The sequence below is a fragment of the Pteropus alecto genome, unplaced genomic scaffold, assembly GCF_000325575.1.
Source record: "Pteropus alecto unplaced genomic scaffold, ASM32557v1 scaffold134, whole genome shotgun sequence".
In the NCBI taxonomy this organism is placed as follows: Eukaryota; Metazoa; Chordata; class Mammalia; order Chiroptera; family Pteropodidae; genus Pteropus; species Pteropus alecto.
Window position 1 is genome coordinate 4,553,647 of NW_006436283.1, and position 19,075 is coordinate 4,572,721.

At 52.1% G+C, this 19,075-nt stretch overlaps 1 protein-coding gene across 4 annotated transcripts in view; it reads right to left on the reverse strand.

Annotated features, from left to right (window-relative positions):
- Positions 1–19,075, reverse strand: part of SAP30BP (SAP30 binding protein) — a 33,110-nt gene that overhangs the window by 3,746 nt on the left and 10,289 nt on the right. For all 4 annotated transcript variants that reach the window (XM_025047000.1, XM_025046999.1, XM_025047001.1 and 1 more), the window contains 6 exons: positions 10,148–10,190; positions 5,364–5,452; positions 3,087–3,178; positions 2,239–2,299; positions 1,716–1,767; positions 811–869 (listed from right to left, as the gene is read on the reverse strand). In XM_025047000.1, coding sequence (XP_024902768.1) covers positions 811–869; positions 1,716–1,767; positions 2,239–2,299; positions 3,087–3,178; positions 5,364–5,452; positions 10,148–10,190 — 396 coding nt within the window. The remainder of the gene's footprint in view (positions 1–810; positions 870–1,715; positions 1,768–2,238; positions 2,300–3,086; positions 3,179–5,363; positions 5,453–10,147; positions 10,191–19,075) is intronic.

A 19,075-nucleotide genomic window follows, 5' to 3' on the forward strand; every position in this document is an offset into this window, starting at 1 on the left:
AATAAGCCTGGGTTGGAAGGGGGAGGTAAAGAGAGAGAAGGGACATTCAATCAAGGGTTAAGAAAGAAAACCTGGTCATCCCCCAGCACCAGCTCCCACAGGGCCGCTGCACACCCGGGCCCTGAAGCCTCTGCCTGGGGGGCGAGGGGGGCATCCTGGAGGTCACAGCTGCTGCAGGAGGGTCAGGCCAAACCAAATGTGGAGCAGTTTCTGTCCTGAGCTTTCTCTCTTGGAGACTCTGGTCGTAAAGTGTCCAGAGCACATTTGGTCTCAGTCAAATTTCCATTCCCTAAAGGACCCATACTGCTTGGGAAGAAGCGGCGCTGAGGGTCCTAAAATGAGGGGTCACCTGGCCACTGGACAGGGGACCTACAGGGAAGCACTGAGGCAGGCCACCAAGGTCAGCTCTGGAGGCTGAGAAAGGCAGAGACTAGTGCACTTTCGGAAGGAAATACTTGCCTCCATTCAGGCCACGGAGGACACTGATGACCCCAAAGAGAGAAAGCCAGCAGGGCTCTGCAGCTGTAAGGGGGAGAGGAGGGAGGGTACATGCAGCAAACTACAAGACCCCAAGAAACCAAATGGAAGCAACTGGAAAGCGACTTCAAGCTGAGTTACAGAGGCTGGAAACCCAGCAAGGCCTGTTCCGTCCACAAGGAGAACCTAAGGCTGCTCAGAGCATCGTCAGGCAATGAACCGCGGTGGGGTCAGGGGTGGGGAGAGCAGTCTGAAGCCCTCTGGGCTCAGCCAGCAGGACCCACGTGCTCCAAACCCTGCCCTTTTCATCCAAGATGTGTGTCCATCACTTACTTTGGTTCTCTCCTTTTTGGCCTTTTCCAATTTGTCCATTTCAATCTTTTGGGCTTTGGCTGCAAAGACAAGAGAAGCTGTTACAAGAGCAGCCGGAACAGTTTCTACACTACTAGTCCATCACTCGCTGCAACCCCTGCGACCTTGTTCGAGGCACTAAGGTGGCCTTTGGGACTCCACGGCCTCCAATGCAAAGGCTCAGGGCCGGGGCTGTGCATCTCCTGTCAGGGCTCAGCTCCCGAGCTCCAGCTGACGGCTGCCCTGTGGGAATGTGGGAGGCCCAGTGTGGACTACCTTCCCACGGACCACGAGAAGCTGGAATTATGGATTTTTAGGCAGAATGTTGGCAACTATTTCAAATTAAAGCGAGATGAGACCTACGTGGGCCAAACAGAACACATCTACCGGCTGAATCTGGTCCATGTGCTGCTAGTTTGCAACCTATCACTTAAAGGCTTGGACCCTTTGAAATCCCTCCCCGTTCTCCCTAACGGGCCCCTGAGAAAATGCTGCATCCTCGCTGACCTCAGAACATGCTGTCCCTGGGCTTGGGACAGTGTCTGCATCTGTTGGGCTGGCCTCAGTGCACCCTCAAACCTCTGCTTAAAACTGGCTTCCTGAGCGAGACCGCCCCACCCCTTCGGCCTGGTTAGGTGGCCCTGCTTGCATCCCCATCATCACAACCCTCGTTGATGGAATTCCTCCTTCGATCCTCTGTCTTTTCTGCTGTATTATGAGCCTCATAAGTCAGAGATGGGGTCTGTCCAAGACTGTGTACCAGCTCCTTGGACCCTGAAATACATGCTGCCTGACGACGTGACTGACACGGACAGACAGGCTGATGGATGGATGAGTCAGTGGGTAGGTGGACGAACAGGTAGATGAATGGATAGATGGCTACCTACCTAACGCCTCATAGTAGGAGTCCTCAGACCATCCGTGAGGGTCAAACATATCCTGAAAAAAAAAAAAAAGGTTAAAGCTGCACTCAGGGCCATCGGATGACAAATGGGTTAGAAAGCCAAGCCTCCCCGCCAACCTCAAGTCTTGCCATGGGTCTCCCTGGCCTGGAGTCACCTGGCTTTCAAGTTCACAGGGGCTCAGCTGTTAGCCCTGGTCTCCTGCCTGCTAAGGCGGTGGCCAACTGGTTCTTAGGAATATGAGAGCAGTGGTCTGTTTGTCCGCGGGCTGTTCTATACGAACAGTATCCTCACTCAGGCCCTAACCAACCAGGGGCCCGGCGGCCACTGTGCCACCGCAGTCCCTACTGGACTATTTCGCAGCAGCAGGGGCTCAAACATGAGACGGGATCACGCTCTGCAGCCAGCAGTGCTGCCGCGCAGACCTTCTGGTGGCTCCAGGCTGAACCCAGCGGAGCAAGCACAGGGCCCTGGGTGTTCTCCCTCAGCCTCCACGTGCGGGACATACCTTTGGGTAGTTGGTGCCGAGCTCATCGATTGCACAGAACTGGATCAGCTTCTCATAGATGCTGAAAGAATACACGGCACTGAGCAGGCCCTCATCCCAGATTTCGATCAAAAGCGTCCAGCTCCTGGGCTCAGACGATACCTTTAAACCCGGCTGACTTGTCCTAAGCAAGCTTCCTGATGGGAGAACTGTCCACTGGCCTGACATTAAGTCACTTCTAACCCTCCGCTCTTGCAGGGAGATGGACTGCTAGCCAGGGGTCAGGACAAGCGCGGAGGGCTGTGTTTTTTGGGTCTCATCCAGACATCTGACCTTCAGTCTGTGGCTGGGTTGGGGGCTACCACACTCAGGCCCACGCGAAGGCCAGGGCAGGTCCCTGCTGTTACCACACCAGACTAACTTTCTCAGGTGTGTCACTTGCTTAGGCATTGGTTAGAGTAAGACCCAGAGACAGCTCTGTTCCTAAAACCTCACTTGCAAGCAGAATCGATGACTTTTTAGAGGGGGAAGAGGAACCCGCAGTGGCAGCCCCGTCCAACCCCCTCGTTGCACAGGTGAGGAAACCGAGGGCCTGTGAGGTCGTGTGCTTCAGGAACAGTGGGCATGAAAGCCTGGCTGGGCCTCCCCGGTTCTGGTCCAGGTCCACTGGCTTCTACTCTACCTACCAGTTTATATGTTCAGACTGGTGAACCTCCAGCTGGGATAACACAGTCTGGGTGATGGCCCTGACCCCTTTGGGCTCAGGTGAAATCTTAGCTGGCCTGGCCTTGCCACCTCCGTGGGGGCATCCTGGTCCGCAGTCCAACATCAATGACTCAGCTGAGCCTGCAGACCCATGGGAAACTCACCTGGGGTTCCGGAACTCTTTCTTCCTTTGGATGATGTAGTTCATATCCATGCCCTCCTTTATCTTCCGCTCATAAAGCTTCTGGATCTTGTCCTATGGAAGAGAAACGGAAGGCGCTCATGACCCCACCGCACCCCTCACAACCCCAGTACTCCGCCACGTATGCTGCGTGGACGCATGGACACAGGAGGTCCACAGAGCCACGTGAAGCCCTGCTCCGGCCACGCTGTCTTTCTCCACCCAGCCTCTGACCAGAGCTGAACACGAGTGAGATACCAGCCTGTTCTCATTTGCCTTCTCCTGACTCCCTCTGGATGGCTAGAAGGGTGAGTAATAAAAGGTCAAGGCAGAGAAGCCACGGAGAAGACCATGGACAGATCCCCACCTGATTCATCAGCTCCTGAATCATCCGAAGAGGAGCTTCAGGCACTAGCAGTGATGGGCAGGGGCTGAAGGCTGGTTTTACATTTTAACACGGGGTTAAGTCCTCAGCGGGAGACCCGGAAGGCTGTGTCCCTTCAGAGGAAGGCAGGAGTAGAGTTTTTTGGATTGGGTCTCACAGACTTCCTAGGGTGTCCTTTGTGGGGAGGCCCCACAGATGGCTTGGTCTCTGCCACTTTATCAAGAGGCACCATCAGAGCTCAAGAGCTCAGCTCTCATCACCCTCCGCCCCTACCCCTGGCCCTGCTCTGGCTTTTAATAGGAAAGAGTAGCACCTGGCGGGGAGTCAGGCCAGTGCCGCAGGTGTCCCAAGGCCCACAGAGATGATGCCCGAAGCAGGTGGCATTGGCGCTTCCCAGAACACAAGAAGAGGCCCCAGAAACCCAATCTCAGGGGAGAGTCTCTCTACAACCTCCCCCACTAGCGGCACTTGACACAGTCTCTAGAAGGAAAACATTTGGGGTGCTCCTCACCTGCGAGGTGGGCTGGGCTGGAAGGCCCATGTGACGCCCTTTGGGATCATCAGGGGAGGTGATCGACTCGCTTTGTCAGGCCACTTTCTGCTTAGACTGGCCAGAGGAAGCACCGAATTGCAGAGAGGTTTGTAATACATTTACCAGGGACAAGAGAAGCCAAGAAGGACACACCTCCATGTTGTCACAAAGGTGACAAGAGAAGCCAAGAGGGACACACCTCCATGTTGTCACAAAGGTGAAGGAGGTCAGATACAGAAGGCTTGGCATGCAGAGGTGGACCTCTATCTTATAGATGACTTTTCTGTATTTCCTGGCCCAGCAGCTGGGTTCCCCCATCTCAGGTGAATGAAAACGCTTGCTGTGTCATGTTTTCTACCATTAAGAGGCTCTGAAAAGGAGAAATACTCTGAACTAGGAGGCCCAGCCACTGGTTGTCTCTCTTTACAGGCAGTGACTTGCTGCCTGGTGTGCCAGCCGCACTGCGCTCAGGGGTGCCGGGGGTGGGCGGGGCAGGGGGGGAGGGTTGCTGACTCAGCAAAGGGAGGAGACTTCCTGAAAAGAGAATCTGCTCTGTGCCTGCAGCCCCAGCATTCTGCCGTTCACAGCCCCAGGACCCATTAGTCATCCATCCGTTAGGGTGGTGTCAAGGGACTGCAGTGTGGCCCGAGGCTCCAACAGAACCTGTGGGCTCATAGGTAGAACAAGTAGACTGGCTGCCACCGCTGGGCAGCCTTGAGTGTCTGTCCCATTGTTTGTCACAAGATTCCACTCACAGGGGATCCCAGAGGGATAAGAAACAATCACAGAGGCTGAAATGGGGTGCTATCCCCTGACGTCCTGCTCTCCAGGGGATAACTGCACTAAATGCTCTATTTCTTTGGGATTTTAAAACCTCAGGTCAGGTCTATATGAAGTCGTATCAGACAGGAAGCTAGTGATCTGGCATTTTGAGAATACAAGAACAGGAATTTATGCATAAAAACGCTTGTGTTTTTGCATTTCTATAATTTGTTTATTTTACATCCTGATGGTCTCTCAGTTTCTTAGCAAAGTTCCTTCTGAGATGCTCCCATTGACTCAGTGGGTTGCACAAAAAAGGTATGTTATCTTCTCTGCCTAGGCTCAGGACCTCACTGAGGGCAAGCTAGGGTGTCCCAGCTAGAGCAGCACCAGGTGATGTGGCAGAGGATGTCAGTGGGGATAGTGTCAACTCCTGAGAGCCGGCTAAGGGAGGTAACCAGCATTGAGGGCTCCCTCCCACCCGGGCTGTTTCTTTTACAGAAGCCTCTTAAAGTCACACAAATCAGACAGCTGGCCCAGACCTCCTCAGCCACAGGCCTCTGCAGCCAAGCTCTGCTTACTTGTAAGTGATTCGAGCATCTGCCAGGGGGTTCAGGCGGGATCTTGATTTCATCAGGGGACATGTTCCGGACTCTTTCAGAAAAGGAGGCTGTTGAGAAAATAGAGAAAAATTTTGTAGGGGGATGGGGTTAGGATGGGGGGATCATGTGAACAATTAAAAACAAACACATAAAACGTTTTCAGGGAGCGATAAAAGCTATGAAACAATGTTCACAGCAGCCTCTCTCAGGGGGTGGTGTCGTCTGAGTTGAAATCACACGCGGAAGGAGCAGTATGTGCCAACTTAGGAGAAGAGCAGTTCAGGTGAAGGGTACACGTGTAAAGAATGGGTGCTACCAGGTCACAGCAATCAACTTTTAAGGAAAGGGTATGTCCAGAGGTGTGTTGCTAGATGTTTAACAACTGGGGGTGGGAGGTGGAGACGGGACCAGCCACGATCTGCAGCATCTGCCCGTCCCCGTGGTGTAAATTCTTCTATTGTGGCCAATTTCATGCTACCAATGTGAAGTTGCTGACCTTGGGGCTGGGAAGAGGTATACACGCTGGCTCACCCTCTACGGGCTATGTCCCTAAAACACCCTGCTGGGATCCTGGAAACTCAGAGTTGGCTGGTGCCATTGTCATCTCAAGCTATCCTACCCAAGATACAGGAGAAACAGGGTTCTGGGCTCCCTAGGCTTTGGGACTTAACGTATTCAAAACTGCCTTGTGCATAAGTGACATTTAAATTACCTGTTGGTGATCAGTTTAGAGTGTTTTTTTAAATAAGTCAGTCAAACCTCTTTAGGTCCGCCTGATTCTGGTGTGAAGAACCACAGCTCCCAAGGGACAGTTCACTTGGAGACCTGCCACTGCCCCCACTGCACTCCTTTCCATGTGGCCTCTGGCCACCCTGGTGACTGCAGAGTCCTGCTCTGGATCACTCAGACAATGTACTGTTTGTTGTAAGATTCTGTCTGTGCTCTTTAAAACATTCTCTCATGAAAAGGGCCATACAATGAGCAAACAGCAGGCGGAGCGGGGTGGGGCAGGATGAAGGAAAAGAATGAATAAACCAGCACCAGCGACACCCAGCAAGTATTTACTGGGAACCCCCTGTGTGCCAGGCCCCAGGCGAGCCTCTTGGTCCCAGGCCGCTGCCGGGACTGCCCGTGATGACTTGGTGCACAGCGCCCCACCTTTCCTAGGGCTGGCTTGGTGTTTTCTTAGCCTCTCAAGGTGCTTTGGGTTCCATGTTACAGTGAAGAACTCGGAGCTGAGTGGGGCTGAGGGTGAGGACGAGTGGACCGAGACTGGGTGACATCCTGCTATGGACTTGTGTACTGGTGCGGCCTAGGAGCAGTTTCCACCAGGGGGCTACGTGCTTCTCTTTGCCCAGTACCTTCTTCCTGTCTCCTGACTCCTAGAGCAAGGGTGACACCAGATCTGCTGAAGTTCAAGTCTCATTCCGACTTCCTCCATCCTCCCAGACCCGGGAGAAGATGGAGTTAGTTTCAAGCCCCGAGACTCAAGCAGGCTAGAGGCCAGCCGAGAGCGGAATTAGCTGGGCTGAGCTGGTCCTCCGATTTCATGAGCATCAGCAACAAAAGCCAGCAGGGCTTGGGCAGGCTTTGGGCACACAGAAGGAGGGTTAAGCTCTTCCCTGGGGTGGAGAGTGTGTGTGTGAACACGTGACCCAGAGACAAAGAATGCCCTTTGGCATTTGCCAGGAAAGCCTTTTGGAAAAACAGGGTGTGACAGCGTTGCCATAGCAACCCAACCACACTCAAGCTCAAATGGTACACAGCACAACTGGGGTAGGGAGAGCCCCCCTGAGGCCCGGGGTCAGGAACAAGAGAATTCCTAGGAAGTAACTGGCAAATGAAAAGATACATTCGGGAAACTAGATCAAGGTTTATCCCTCTGACTTCAGGAGCAACCTTTCAGTGACTCTCTCCTAAGTCCCCGAACCAATGTAAAGTAGATGTCTGGCCCACGTATGTGGCTGTTAGAGTAGCCGGAGCCTCAGACCACTTTCGCAGGAAGCACAATGAGAAACGTGCCCGGGCACTGGAGGTGGCCGAGTCTGTGGCTGCTCCTGGGTCTGCTGGGGCATTTTAGGGGGGCGGCCATACTGGGGAACCGAGAAGCCTGCATCCCGCACGACTCACCCTGTGCCCGCCCAAGTCAGAAAACAGCCGTGATATCCACGGCTGCCAGGTATCAATCTGAGCAGGAGCAGCTGGTCAGCTGGGCTTAGGTACCGGCGGGCAGTGAAGGAATGACCGCCTGGGGCACACCGCAGGGCTGTGAGCAGAAGGCAGTGGGATACTAGGGACCTGGGGAAGCCAGCTGGATTACTATGCCGGTGCCACTGTTCCAGGCGGGCACCCGGACAGGGTGTGCAAGCACAGCTGTCGAGCAGCGACAGCGCTGGAGAGACCTATGGGTCGGCTCCTCTGCTTTCATCCGCTCCATGAAACCTGGGGCTCCTTTAATACCTATGAAAATGCTTCCCACACCAGTGCGGCGACCTGAGAGTCAAGCCCAGGGACGGACAGAGCCGCTGAGTCCAGGCAGAGGGGCTGACAACGCGGTGCCAGGAGTGGAAGCCGCACTCTGTTCAGTTAAACTAGTATCTCCTCAGTGAGAAACCGCAAGAGTAATCAAGACTACGACGAGGCTTAAAGATCTGTGTCCTCTGCAGGTGAACGGATTAACAGATGCTGGTGAAACCCTACGATGATGAAGTAATACCTAACAATAAAGAGAAACTGTAGCTATGTTCAACAACGTGGATGGGGCTCAAAAAAAAAAAAGAGAAACCGCAAGAGTAATCAAGACTACGACGAGGCTTAAAGATCTGTGTCCTCTGCAGGTGAACGGATTAACAGATGCTGGTGAAACCCTACGATGATGAAGTAATACCTAGCAATAAAGAGAAACTGTAGCTATGTTCAACAATGTGGATGGGGCTCAAAAAAAGAGACTATGATTCCATCTGTTTCAATGGCCCTTGACTAGGGGCAATTCTGCCCCCACAAAGGGACATTTGTCAACGTGTAGAAACTTTTCACTGTCACGTCTGGCGGGGGGAGGGCAGTGCTACTGGCATCCAGTGGGCACAGACCAACGATACGGCTAAAACGCCGCACAGCGCACAGGCCGGGCCTCCTCAACAAAGAATTACCCAGCCCAAAATGTCAATGCCAAGGGTGAGAAATCTTGATTTATATGAAATTCTAAAAAAATGGCAAAACCACAGTGAAGAAAGATCACTGCTTGCCTGAGGCTGAGGGAGGAAACTTTCTGCAAGGGGAGAGGTAAAGGGAACATTCTGGAGTGACGGAAATGTTTTTCTATTACGGTTGTGGTGGGGTGGGGGTTAACATGACCACATATATCTGTCAGAACTCATCAAAGGGCACACTTTAAATTGGCGAATCTTATTCTATGTAAGTTACGCCTCAATGAAGCTATTTTCAAAAAGTGGCAACGAGAGAGAGAGTGAAAGCTGATGTGGAAGAGGCCGGGTGGGGGCGGCTGACGCCCACACGCATTCCGCTTGCCCAGGACGAGCGCTGGAGCAGGGGCGGAGGGCACTGTGGCCTCAGGCGCCACTCCGCGACCCACCCCCAGTTTCTTGGTAGTAGACAGAAGGGGTGGGTGAGGCAGTGGGTGGGGAAGCGAGCCGAGGGCCAAGGCTTCAGGCCATGCCCTGGGGGCCACCCACTCAGGGTGGCCACGGGCTTCCTGGCAAGGGTGTGTGCTCTGCTTCCTCACCCATGAAGCCAACTGGTGCATCCCCACGGCACCATTTTCTAAAGAGCAAACTCTACTGTTTTAGGAATATTCTGCTTTTTAATAGGATTTGAAAGACTCACACTCCATTCATCAGAAAATTCAGGAATAAAGGCAGAATCAGAGTGGTCACGTTCCCACCCAATCCTTCCTCAGAAAACAAACATGACGCGTAATCTTCAGTTCTTTTAGGAAAGAAAACCAGAATGGGTCCCCCGTCCCATCCCCAGTAAAAGCATCCTGTCCGAAAAGGACAGGCGGAGGAGGGGCTGCAGGAAGCGGCACCTGCAGGCCAAGTCCTGGGCGGAAATTCGTGAGCAGGCACCCCGGACAGATTTGCGGGCCACCTGCGGAGCGGGGAAGAGCCGGAGAGTGACTGTCACAGTCGCCACACAGAGGTTTGGCCAGGCTTTGGGAGAGCAGTTACCAAGTCCATGGTCACACTGAGGGAGTCAAGGGACTTGTGAAAGGATTAAGAAGCTGGGGTTAACACAAGACTGAGATGACACGTGTGCCATTTTCCAGAAACATAACCACTCTGCTCCCCCAAGTCACAAAGGATCCCAGACTCCAGGACTATAAAGCATATCTGCCCTGGGGACAGATCAAAGGGCCAGCAGAGACCACGTGTTTGTTCCTTGAGCACGTGATTACACCAGCAGAGGGGGGATGAGGGGGTACAAGGACAGAGGATGGCCCCGGGCACACGGGGAACAAGCTCCCAGCAGGAAGGGCCCTGAGTCCCTCCTGACAACACTGGCAGCTGATCGAAGCCCAATGAAACACGCCATGAGTATGATTTCAAAGAAGAATTGTTCCCGGGGTGTCTTACCCAGACATCTCAGGAAGTGCCAAAGGCTCTGAGAGAGAGAGAGTAGGAGAGACAGGCTCACAGCAGAGCAGCTGCCTTGGCTAAAGCAGAGAAGCCCCAGGCCCAGCAGGCTCCAGGCAGAAGCCCAGGGCAAGGCTTAGACTATGCTCCCAAAGCCCCCTGGGTACTTACCAACTAATTCCTGTGGATCTCGTTTTTCTACTTCTGGGTTATCCTGCAAAATAGAAACAGAAAACAAGGAGGTAAGCCTAGCGCTCCTGACCCAAAGTTACTTTCTGCAGAGACCACTCAGGATACTTAAGGAAGGAAAAAAGGTGAAGGCACCGCAAGGAACCCTAAGAGTGAGCCGATGCTTAAGGGACTTCACTGCTGGGACCCCTGAACCCTTCTTCCTTCATCAGAGCAGCTGGGACGATCCAGTTGCCTGCTTTTAGCCTGTCCTCCACGGCCTCCAGCAGGGACCAATATCCATCAAGGCTGAGGAGAGCAAATGCCAGCCATCCATCACCTGCACACTTGGCCTGCTGCTCAGCCCTGGCTGGCCACCCCAGAATGTCACTGCCCCAGCTGGTACTGAGGAAGCAAGAGGTGGCTACTTTACAACGTGAGATACCAAGACAAAAACACAAAAGACTATCTACTCCCAAGAGCTATTTTATACTTCTAGTTTAAACAAAAACGGGAGACTTTATCATAAGGGGGCAGGTCATGAACCCCAGAGAGGCATGGAGCCAGCCTTTGGTAGAAAAGTGACGGAACCAGGCCCCAGAAAGGCCCTGGCACCGAGGCAGCTTCTCTCTCTGGCTCTCCTTGGCTCGTCTCCCAGCTCTCTTTACGTTGGCTTTATATTCTCCCCTTAAAAAGAGGGAAGCCTTCTCTGCTCCTTAATGCAAACCACCACCCCACAATACCCACTCCCACACGGCCTTCGTTCTAGCTGCCTGCAGAAACCTAAGAGCAAAGGTTTCTTATCAGACATTTTTCTGGACTTGCTCTGTATTTTACAGCTCAGAGTAAATGTTTCATCTAAACCAAACTAACCTGGAGAAAGCCCTGGTTCCAGCCCCATCACGAACCCGGCAGGGACGACCCTCGCTTCTGATGTCCCAAATGTACATAGGCTAGAACATCCCTGTCTCCCCATTTCTGGGGAAGCCCAGCCCCTTAAACAGTTAGATCAGGGGGACTCGAGTGCCACACCACGCTAATGATCAAAGTGGCAGAAGCTGCACTCCCAGGAGATGGCTGCATCTCACTTCCTTTTGCTTTGGTCGGTGAGGGAGGAGACGAGAAGGTCACACACACAGGGACACAGCCGTAGAACTCTGCGACTCCACTCCCACGAAGAAACGTCACACAAAGACAGCGTGTCAGAAAGGGAGGTGCAGGAAGGTCACCTAACCTCCTCCGTTCAACGGTTCTACGCTAAGACCAGAGAAGGAGCTCTTAGCCCCCTTCCTCAAAAAGTCCCTCCTGATTCTGGGACAGGCCAAAACCCCCTCATTCCTCTGAACACTGCAACTATTCATTCGACCTGGATGGGCATAACGTCCAAGCGAGGCTGCTTAGCAACTCGGCTCCTCGGCCACCCGTCCCCTGCCAATCAGGTGGGCAAAGAGAAGGCCGGCCTGCACTGGGGCGGAGAAGGGTCAGGAGGCGGGCCTGGACGACTGCCATGCCAAATTCGGGCTGGTCATCAATCAGCAGCTCCATGGACAGTGCCAGTCTCCAGGGGCCCCACAACAGTCCCTTTGTAGCAGTGACTCTGGAGGAACCAATGTTAAAGAGCTGACAGTAACAAAGCGTGGGACCAAAAAAGGCCTTTAAATTGCCCCCCAGGGGACAGCTTTCTGGGTGCTAACTGTGAGAAAACATCAGCTGGGTACATCCTGTGTCCTTCCTCTCCCAGGCCAGGTGGCTGGTCACAGGGTGTACCAATCCAAACTATTCAAAGGCCCCCTAGGGGATCCTTCTCAAAGCCCTGCACAGTGCCAGCCACTGTCCCGGCCCCAAATGCAGAGCAGAGGTGAGGTATCCATGTTGGAACTGCTGGAATTCTACCCTGTCCACTCTAGAGGTGCAGGAAGTCAGTCGCCAAACACTCCCAGGGCTCCTTAGGTACAGTAAAGGGCCCTGAGCCTCGCTGGGGCTTCTTACAGCTTCTCTATCTCTGGCAATGGGACGGGGAGGTGTGGAGTCCCTACATGTCACAGGGTCCTTGCCCGGCTGAGCTGAGGTAGTTTAGTCACCTTCTGGGAGGAAAGAGTTGATGGGGCAAAATCACAAGCAGGAAGTTATACTTTCCCCTTCTTTTAGTTTTTCCTTTTTTTGGCTTTGCTTCTCATTCCCTCCAAATTAATCATTCTACACATACAAAAAAAAAAAAAAGATAAACTTGGTAGTTGATTTCAATTCACCAATTAGTCTAGTCTTTGCTTTTTTACCCTCACAAGACATGCATGTGTGAACACGCACACGCACACGCACACACACAGTGTGTGCCCAGAGGATACTCTGAACCCATGGAGCTATGGACACTGACTCAATCCCAAACCCAACACCCCCAGGAACAAGTGCCACCCCAACTTCTCAGCAGTGGAATCCAGCTCCATGGTCCCTCCAAGCAAAGTGCCAACCATCCGGCACGGCCCCAACTCCAAGCGTGGGAAGATTCTCCTGTCTTAAGAGAGTCGACAGGCCAAACGTATAAATGAGCTTCCATAGATCAGAGGCCACACAATCTTGCACAAGAGTCTCCTGGGAAGGCTGGAATCTGTGGTTGTTCAGATTCCCCGTTTGTGTCACAGGCACCCATGGGACCTCGGAGAATCAAACAATGGGAACCTGCGCCTCGCCCCCAGGTGGTCACACTTGTTATGTTTCAGAATGTAGTTCTGCCCTCCGACACGAACAAGCTGGGTGGTGAGCTCCTGGGAAAGCGTCACTGTGCCATGGTGGCCCTGAAGAACGCCAACAACCCTAGTTCTTCTGGGTCCTAAAGCAGCGTAACCCCAATCCTGCCCTGAGCTTGTGAAAGAAAACAGCTTGATTATGCCTCACAAGGAAGGGCCTGGAGTCACACCACATGTTCTTCACACGGAGTTGGGTCCAGGGCTTCAAGCAATGCTGAAGAAAGCTCAGGGAGGAGGGAGGGCTGGGTGTCTGGCGAGAACAGAGAGGACAGGTGTCGAATACCCAAAGGTGCTTTTTCGAACCATTTACGCTCAACTGTCCATTCAGGTAAGTTTCAAGCAATGAAAGCAGCCTCAGGGGAGGACAGCACTTGGGGGTGGGGTGGGGATGTCACACTCAAGACAAGACTCAGAGACAGCCTCCTCCCAGTCATGCCCTAGTCACGAACCAGGAATTTGGTACAAAAAAGAACCAAGCACCCAGGATAGTTATCTTGGAAGCCAGCCACGGTGTCAGAAAAAACATTTGATAAAGTGTTTAAAATGACAGAGCTAAGGAGACAGACAGAAGGTTCACATTCTTAAACTGCCAGCAGTTCCAGAAACCGGTTTTACGAAACCTGCAATAGGGAGAGAGTGTGACCACGCCCTTAAAGAGGCAGGAAGGGGGCAATTAGGAGGGTACAGTAAAGAGCAACAAGAAACCACTGTTCTGCTTCTCCCCTCCCCCACAGCAGTGTTTAGCAACGCACAGGGACACCTGTCTTGACTTGTATGCAACCATCCCTCTGGCCTCCAGGTAGATGTTCTTAGTTGGTCCAAGAAATGAACTCAGCCTGGAGATCTATTTTCCAGACAGTTGTCTGCGTCAGTGGGAGGCGTGGAGCCCACAGCCTAGAGACCTGGTCGGACAGGGACAGGAGCGCGTGCACGCCCCTTCAGACACGGCAGGCTGAGGGGTTTCACCCAGTTCCTTAGGAAGAAGAAAGAAAACAAAGCATCTCACCTAGGAGAGAATGTCGCCTAGAGGCTCCTAGGAGAAAAGACCAGGTAAATCGCTTCAGCTCTTTAGTTCAAGTCCAACTAAGACACAAGGAAAAACAAAACAAAATCTACAGCTTCCTAAGAAGCCAAGTGGGAAGATGGGGAAGGGAGGAGAGAGCGAGAGAGCACTGAGCTGGTCAAAGAAACCAAACTCTGGGGCAAGGCCTCTTCTGACTGCACCCCTCTAGCCTTCCAAGGCTCAGCTGAGACTAAAGCCCCAGTAACCAGGCCACGGGGTGGCTGCAGCAGGCTGGGGATGGCCCCGGAGAACAGTGATCTGAATCTGCCTAATTTTGGTTCTTAATCAATTATGTCTGAGACTTGTAAGAATGCAACAGCCATGGCGTGTTCAGGAATTACAGAACCTGGAATGTGGTTCCCCCTGCAAAGAATACAAAAGTCCAGCCACCAACAAAACTAGGACTGGAGCAGAGGAAGGAAGTAAAAACAATATGGCTCCGTGAAGTGGGATAAGCTGCCATTTGAGCTGGGAGGATTTACTTGGCAGAGAAGTACAAGGTCCTCGAGGTCCTCGTAGAGAGAATGGAGGTTTATTTACAGCCAACAATGCTTCACCAATCCTTCCTGGAACCTGCCCCACAAAACACACTCAAAGGTCCAGGGTCCAACCTGAGACAAAGCAACACAGCCTCTGGCAGCTGGATTCTGCCAAATTTAAACATCACTTTTTCTCTAGCTTTGAGAGTGCTGGGCACCAGAACGCACTGCACAGAGGGTGATCAGTAAAACAATGCTTTCCTAATCTTATATTCTCTCAGACCTGGGGCTGCCAAAATAGTTATGAAGTCCTAATACTGTCTCACTTAATGAGCTGAGAGCCCACTTAAAAATGAATCCTCGCTGTAGGCCATTTCAGCACCCTCCTCCAGCAGGAGCGGTGCCTCACCAGGGCCCTGGCAAAGCCCGCTCCCTGAACACCCGCTCCCACCCTAGCAAGTCTCACCCAGACTTCAGAACTCAGCTGAAGGAAGCCTTCCCCTACTCACCCCACCCGGCCAATGAGCATACCTGCCCGACCCTGTGCTCTCACGGTCTAATTTACCTCTGTGTTCCCAGCACCTGCAACAGTCAGTGCCCTGCCCACGACAGGTGCTCAAACACTGACACCACACGCGCACACACGCGCGCGCGCACACACACACATGCACACTCCCCTTTCTAACCAGCCAGTGGTTTTCATTCAGTCCAGTTTAGGGTTTCATAGCCACTTTCACTGAGCTGCAGCGCTTTGACCCCCAGACTCCAAATCTGTTCAAGTCCACACTGATGTCAGAAAGGGAGGCAGCAGAAGAACCATGAAAGGGCCGGGCGTGCAATAAAAGGCTGGTGTGGGGCAGGCAGACGGAAGGAGAGGGGGCTCAATACTGAATTTCAAAAACCTTAAATCTAGCTTGCTACTCCTAATCCTAAGACAAAAAGAACTGCTGTATAGTTAATTCATTTATTTATTCCACAAATAATTTTTTGAGCATTTATTATGGACCAGGCAATGGCCAAACACTGGGCGTATAATGTGAACAAAACTCAATCCAGGGGACTAAATGATGCTAAGGACATCAGTGAAAGACCTCATCTAATTCGCAGGATACCCCCACGAGGCTGTGGGCACACAATACTGCTACTTAAGACGGCGGGCCTGGGAAGCCCTCCCGAAGGCACCAAAATGAAAGTCAAAACGAGGTTTTCGGAGATGCAAGTGTGAGTCACTCATGTGGCCAAGAAAGCAGCAATTCTGGGACTTTTGTCAAAATACCTCCAAGTTCCAGAATAGTGACTGTGATTTGACAGACGCGGTTGCGGACGTGGGCTGAGAGCGGTCAGTAATCCCTGAGGGGAGGCCCTGACCGCAGCGCGGTATGGGCACGGCCCGCGGCGGCACAGATGCCTGGCGTGGGCAGTTTTTCCCACATATGCAGGACAGCTCTGGAGAAAGCCGGTCAGCGCCCATTTCCTTCAGTTGTATCCTGTGGGTCAGGACGGGACACTGCCATGGCACGCTGCCTGCCCGGGGATGGAAACACTCGATTTATCAGAAAAATGGGCGGAAGCTGGTGGGGTCGCCTTGGATGAAATGGAGTCGCCCCCCATTCCCAGCGTCCCCACAGGAAGGCTCGGCTCCCAAGCAGAGACGGTTTCTACAGGAAAGGGTTAAACAGCCATCTGCCAAGACGAATTAAGCCAGCACTAGAAATGGCCTTGTAGACCTAAGAAAAAGCTAGGAGACGGGGAGGAAACAGTCTCTCTATCTAAAAAAGCTCGGTAGGACAAAGCCCACATTGCTCAGCAGGGCTGACGCTGTCACAGGGAACCACCAGTCTTCCACGTAAATGCAAAGCTCTGGCCGGGAGCCTTTCCGAAGGGGAGCCTTTGTTATCTGATTATTCCAAGTGTAATCTCAGATTTGATTTAAGATGCTTGAAGATTCTGAGTTTCTTGAAAGTTGTAAAAGACATTCAGAGAGAGCCATTCCATTCTTTTCCCCTCCCGCCCCCCCAGGGGAGAGGGTGTCTTGGGGTAGGCTATGTCTGGGTATAAAGGTCACCCTGCATAAAGGATCTGAGTTAAGCTCTCAGTGGTGGGGCCAGGTTGTGCCTTTTTCCATAAAGGTTTTCCACAAAAACAGTATCTCTATGCTTTAGGTTGTTATATGGGATGGCAGTGGGTAGGGGGCGCTTAGAGCAAGACAAGGACAAGGGAGACAGCTTTGTGAGGCTGAGGACAGCAAAGTGAAGTCTTTGAGACACAAACTCAACATGGCCACCAAATTACAAAAGCATATCCCTCCTGAAAGGTCAGCAGCTAAACCGAGGGGCTGAATTAACATGGGGGCAAATATAACTGAGATAACAGAAAGTCAGGACCGTGGAAAAGCAAACTGGTTGTCACCCACATACTGACAGGAAGAGGAATTATTAATCTCCAGGGCCAGAAAGAGTGCCAGTATCTTATGGCACTGCTTGGGGAAAATTTATCTAACTCTAAAGTTCGGAATACAAACGAGCAAAACCCCATCGAACCCAGAAATCGCACAGCGGCATTTCCAGGGATATGGATCGAAACAGAGACAGGACTTCTGGTTAAGACGGCGTTGGGTCCCAGGACTACTGGCCCCATGGCCACTCGGCAACGGGCCTCAGCCTTAGGAGATGGGAGTGATCGCTACAGAAATCACTGCTACGTGGAAAGAACAACCTCATCATGTAACTAAGTTCGTGGCCCATTACCAGCCTATAGAATATTACGAATACTCCTTAAATAAAGTCTCTAATTATTTTGTGACTTATGTGCTTGTATTGAATTCTATATTTTCTATTAGAAAGCATTAATATTGTTAAATATAAGCACTTAAAAATATTCCAAAACAAACCAAGACAAAACCCCCCGAAAAATACAGAACGAAGGTGGGAAGTGCTGGGTCGCTAAGGATAGGAAGCTTGTTTTCTGCATCATATAGTTTCAAAAAGATAAATCCCAGCTGGGGAAGGAGGCGCCCAGCCACACCTTGGTTAGTAATCTGCGGCATCTGGGCCCCAAGGGAAGGAAATCTGTTGGGGCTTGCAGGCTGCCTGGTGGGCGGGTCGGGCAGGCAGTGGCTCCTCCTTGGCTATGGACCCATGTAGGGGCGGGGTGGGGCTTCTGGGAGTCTCAGCTTCAGCTGACTTGGAGCAAGTACAGTCAAGAAGGCCCTGATGGCACTGCGGTGGAGCCAAGAGGGGGGTTCAGAGGGAGAACAATGGCTGTTGTTCCCCGCATGAGATCACAACTTCTAGCAATTACGGTGTTTCTCTCAGCAGCGTTCGGTGACAGGTGTAGCCAGGCCTTCTTTGGAAGGTGGCAAGACAAAGGGCCCAGCTTACATTTCTTTCAGTCTGGACAACAAAAGAACTACTTCCACAGACGGCTCCGTCTCTGTCTTTCTGTCTGCTGCTCAGATCAGGTCACCACCGAGACCTACAGACCCCAGCCTGGGGCGAGTCAGTTCTCCCCTGCATAGACACTCCATGTCTGCCATTTCTGCAAGGGCGCCCCAAGCCTTGTTAGAGATGAGGCCCGGAGAAGGCCATCTGGCCACTCATCGTGGTGAGAGAAAGGGAAATGCCAGGTGGTAGGCAGGCTTGGGCACTTTCGACACTTCAAAGGCCACAGGACAACTTCCAGAGACAAGTTAAGAGTGGATGGCTCCCAAAGCAGCAATGGCCAAGGGTTGTTTCCTTTTCCGGTCCTAGGTGAGTCACGCTGCATTTTTTTTTTTTTTTCCTTCTTCTCAACAGCACTTAAAGGATCATGGGGTATGGGAGGCAGAACATGGGGCAGGCAGGATAAAACCAAGATGGAGGGGCCAAGCGTACATTCTTCCTCCCATACCCTGAACACAGAACTCACTAGAAGCTAACATACATTATTCAAGTCTCACAGTAACCCCATGAGGCAGACATTATTTCTCTTTTACAGACGAGTAGACTCACGCAAAGTACAATGAAGCGGCTTCTTGCCCAGCAGATGACGATACTGGACTTCAAACCCGAGTCTGTCTGACTCCGACACCAGTGATACTGCTTCCCAACTTCTCGCTTGCTCCCTCTCGACTAGAAGGCTAGAAATAATTAACGGTCTCTAGGAAGCCCTTGGTTCAACTGCTGGGGGAACCAATATCAAAGGTCAAGGAGGAAAAATGTCTCTTCAGGAATGACCCTGCAGCAGGTCACAGAGCAAAGCAGGTGTTAAACCCTTGACTTAATGGGGAAATGGCTAAATTTATGACTTTTTAACTATGATGAACAGTAGAAACAGCTCGAGTCCATGGTGCCCCAGTGAGTAATGTCTGAGTAGACTAAACGGAAGGGCTGGTCCTGAAGACTTAATCATGTCAACAGTGGGCGCCACCACCTATCCTTAGCTTAGAGACTTCCTGGGGGCTTACAGAAGAAACGCTACTGAATCCTGGCCCCTACCAAGTCCTCCTCCCTTACCAGGTGAATAATCACGTGGACTTGCAATGAGAACTCAACTTTTAAAGAATGAGTTATTTTTTTGACCCCTGTAAAGAGCACAGCACGTTTCCTGCCCATCGCAGACTCTCATTGGACAGAAACTGCCTACACAGCATTTTATTCAATAACTA